The 3,185-nt window shown below is 41.9% G+C and overlaps 1 protein-coding gene across 1 annotated transcript; it reads left to right on the top strand.

Moving 5' to 3' along the window:
• The first annotated feature begins 247 nt into the window (after window positions 1–247).
• On the top strand, window positions 248–1,981 carry LOC141682482 ((-)-isopiperitenol/(-)-carveol dehydrogenase, mitochondrial-like). The gene has a single exon (XM_074487176.1). The coding sequence runs from the start codon at window positions 414–416 to the stop codon at window positions 1,200–1,202; it is 789 nt and encodes a 262-aa protein (XP_074343277.1). The 5' UTR covers window positions 248–413; the 3' UTR covers window positions 1,203–1,981.
• Window positions 1,982–3,185: the final 1,204 nt, after the last annotated feature.

The following is a 3,185-nucleotide window of genomic DNA, read 5'->3' as shown; positions in this document are numbered from 1 at the left end:
CGCAGACATGGTGCAAGGTTTGTGTCGAATTGTTTATATTCCAGAGGTGCTAAAGAAAAATAATTGCCAACCATATGATGGCATATGAAATAGACACATAATGTAGTATCTTATCGTTTGGATTTAATTATTGGGCTAGCAGAAGAAACAATAATTGATCTTTTTCTTTTAATTTTTGTCCCATATATTACCAACCTCATATGATTTAGGTAGGCTCTCTTTATGCGTTACTAAAGCGTAAGAGTAGCAACGTCACATCTCCGATTGTTATTCATGACTAAATTTTAAGTCCAATCTGTCAAGCTTTATCTCCTCCATCTTAAACGCTACATTCAAAGCTTGTTGTGAATCTAGCTACTAACTATAAATATTAAGTACTATATTAAAAATCTCTTATATAATCATAAACATCCATGGCATCAGGCTTAGCTTCTCCCGTTTTGAAGAAACTTGAAGGAAAAGTAGCCATTATTACGGGCGGTGCGAGTGGCATTGGCGAGGCCACTGCTTACCTGTTTGCTGAACAAGGTGCACGCGTCGTTATTGCTGACATCCAAGATGAATTAGGCCAAAATGTTGCGAAATCAATTGGCTACCAGCGCTGCAAGTACATTCACTGTGATGTTACTGATGAAAACCAAGTTAAGTCCCTGGTGGATTTTACGGTTAAGACATTTGGTCAGCTTGACATTTTGTTCAGCAATGCTGGAATTATTAGTAACTCTGATCAGGATGTCCTGACTCTCGACATTTCCCAGCTTGATCGTCTGTTTGCAGTTAATGTCCGTGGAATGGCTGCTTGTGTAAAGCATGCTGCGCGATCAATGGTAGAAAATGGCGTGAAGGGGAATATAGTTTGTACTTCAAGTGTAGCGGGCAAAACAGGGGGTAAAAAGCGGACGGATTACTTCATGTCAAAAAACGCGGTGGTAGCATTGGTGAAATCAGCTAGTAAGCAGCTAGGGGAATTCGGGATCAGGGTGAACTGTGTCTCGCCTTACGCGATTGCAACCCCATTAATGACCAAGCTCTATAATAAAGGGGTAGAAGAAGTTGAGAAAATATACCAGCCATTCACAAGCTTGAAAGAGAAGGCACTCAAAGCAAAGGACGTTGCGAATGCAGTATTGTTCCTAGTGTCGGATGATTCGTCTTTTGTCACCGGTCATGACCTTATTGTTGACGGAGGATTTAGCATTTAGCTAGATTGTCTGCTGAGCTTATTAATAAATTTCGGTTTTCCGTGTTGGAGCTAGTTGAGTAATTCATTTTAATCAATATGTTGATGATTGAAGACTGAAGACTCGCCCAACAAGAAAGTGAAAAACTAATAGGACTTCCAATTTAGTGATTTATGGTTAAATATTTAAGTACGTGGCTAGTTATGAATAGACTCAACTCGAGGCTGAGAACCTAACTAAAATTCACAAATTTTATGGTATTAGAGTCGGAATTACCTCAATAAGGTCCATTTTTCACAAATAAAGCTTTCACTTGTTTTAGCAGTCAAACTAACAGCAGCAGAAGAAGATTGTATCACCGAGGTTCTAATCTTGGAAGAATTTTCTGATCACCCCAGATTGTGATAGAGTTTTTTTGGGGTGAATACTCATCGTGGAAGGTGTTGTAGGAGGCAGATCAATTGTAAGCATGCTGGAAACAGCCTTCTATCAGCTGCAGTTCGAGTCAGTTCACTTGTATCCGTCTTAACATTTCTATAGGCAGGCTGGCGGTATATGCATAATTTAACAAACTTTTCAATGGATAGTGTTACGCCCAGATTCCTTTGGATGTATGAACAGGTTTCGGCCTCCGTGATGGTAGCTTCTACTTAGACCTGAAAGTGAAGAGAATGTGAGGGTTTCTACCCCCGATTCACCTCTGGTGTGAGAATAAGAATCTGGTTGTAAAGTGGGTAAAAAATACAAGAAAAACAGAGTGTTTTAGAGAGAATATGTGTATATTTTGTCTTACTTTCCAAGGGGTTTTATACCCATTCCAGGTCATGAATGCTCATCTGTTACTCATCATTAAGGAGGGAGTGAAAATGGGGCGTTATGTCCCTTCAGCTGTCCAACGTTCGGGAAGAAAGATGGACCTTGACCTGAGGCTCTCTGTGGGCCTTCGGCTTATGGGTCTGATCGACCTTCGGCCCAATAGCTTGATCTTCCGACGAGCCTTCGTTCAGTGGGTCTTATTGGACCCATAGTCAACATGTCCCTGTCTTTCGGTCGGACCTTAGGGCGGGCCGATGGACACTAGTTCTGGCCCATATTGGGGCGAAGAAACCCTAGGGTGACTACTTCAGTTTCGCCTCGATCTTCGTTCGTACACGTGGCAAGCTTGTGGGAACTTGTGGTGCATTAAAGTGACAGCTGTTGGCACGTCGTTTCATGGCTCAATCTCAGCCATTGAATCTCAAACGTTTCAATATGGGACGTCTATTTTGAAAACCCCCAATCGTCGCCTTTCTGAATTCATTTTGGGCGCATATATAAGATCCATTTGTGCTTTTCTTCTTCTTTTTAACAGTTCCAGTTTCTCAACAAACGTCGCCGAGTTCTCTAATCACGGTTAACAACAACTCAACTTTTTCAGATTACCCCATCTCAATCCAAGAGCATCTTCAAATCAGTAAGTCCCCTTTCTTTTTCAGTGTTCCTTACATTTTCATGCAAGTTTTTGAGTTTTACGGTTTTTGCATGCAAGTCCAGTGGTCTTTTTCCTGGGCTTTTAAGTGTGTTTTGTTGTTGTGTTTTGGGGTCTTTTGGTTTATGGGGCATTCCTGGGTAGGTAATAGGAGTTTTCTGGGTTTTGTTAGTTTCAGGGGTGCCCCATGGGTTTAAAGATGGCATGCGAGGCATTTTTTAGCCAAGAACTCTCTTCGGGGGGGTTCTTGGCTTAAGAACGTCCTTCGGCAGCCGACCGAGGGTGCATATATGCGGTTTGGAGTTTAAAGATGGCAGGCGAAGGGTTTCCGAGGGCAAGAACTTCCTTCGAGAAACTTGACTTTTGGATCATCCTTTGGGAGCCGACTCTAAATTCTTTTTCTGTTCGCTCGGTTCTAGGACATGTACTCGTATATTTATCCTTTTTATTTTTCTTTTGTCTTGTCCCGAGTACATGGACTAATGTCTCTCTGTTTCCGAATACAGGGACATGGACCGAGCGAATCGCCCTCCAGA

The sequence above is a fragment of the Apium graveolens genome, chromosome 9 (assembly GCF_009905375.1).
Source record: "Apium graveolens cultivar Ventura chromosome 9, ASM990537v1, whole genome shotgun sequence".
Lineage (NCBI taxonomy): Eukaryota > Viridiplantae > Streptophyta > Magnoliopsida > Apiales > Apiaceae > Apium > Apium graveolens.
This window is presented reverse-complemented; position numbering and strand designations above follow the sequence as displayed.

What these genes read in the sequence shown, in the direction of transcription:
- LOC141682482 (XM_074487176.1), top strand. Translation starts at nt 414, where the DNA reads ATGGCATCAGGCTTAGCTTCTCCCGTTTTGAAGAAACTTGAAGGAAAA.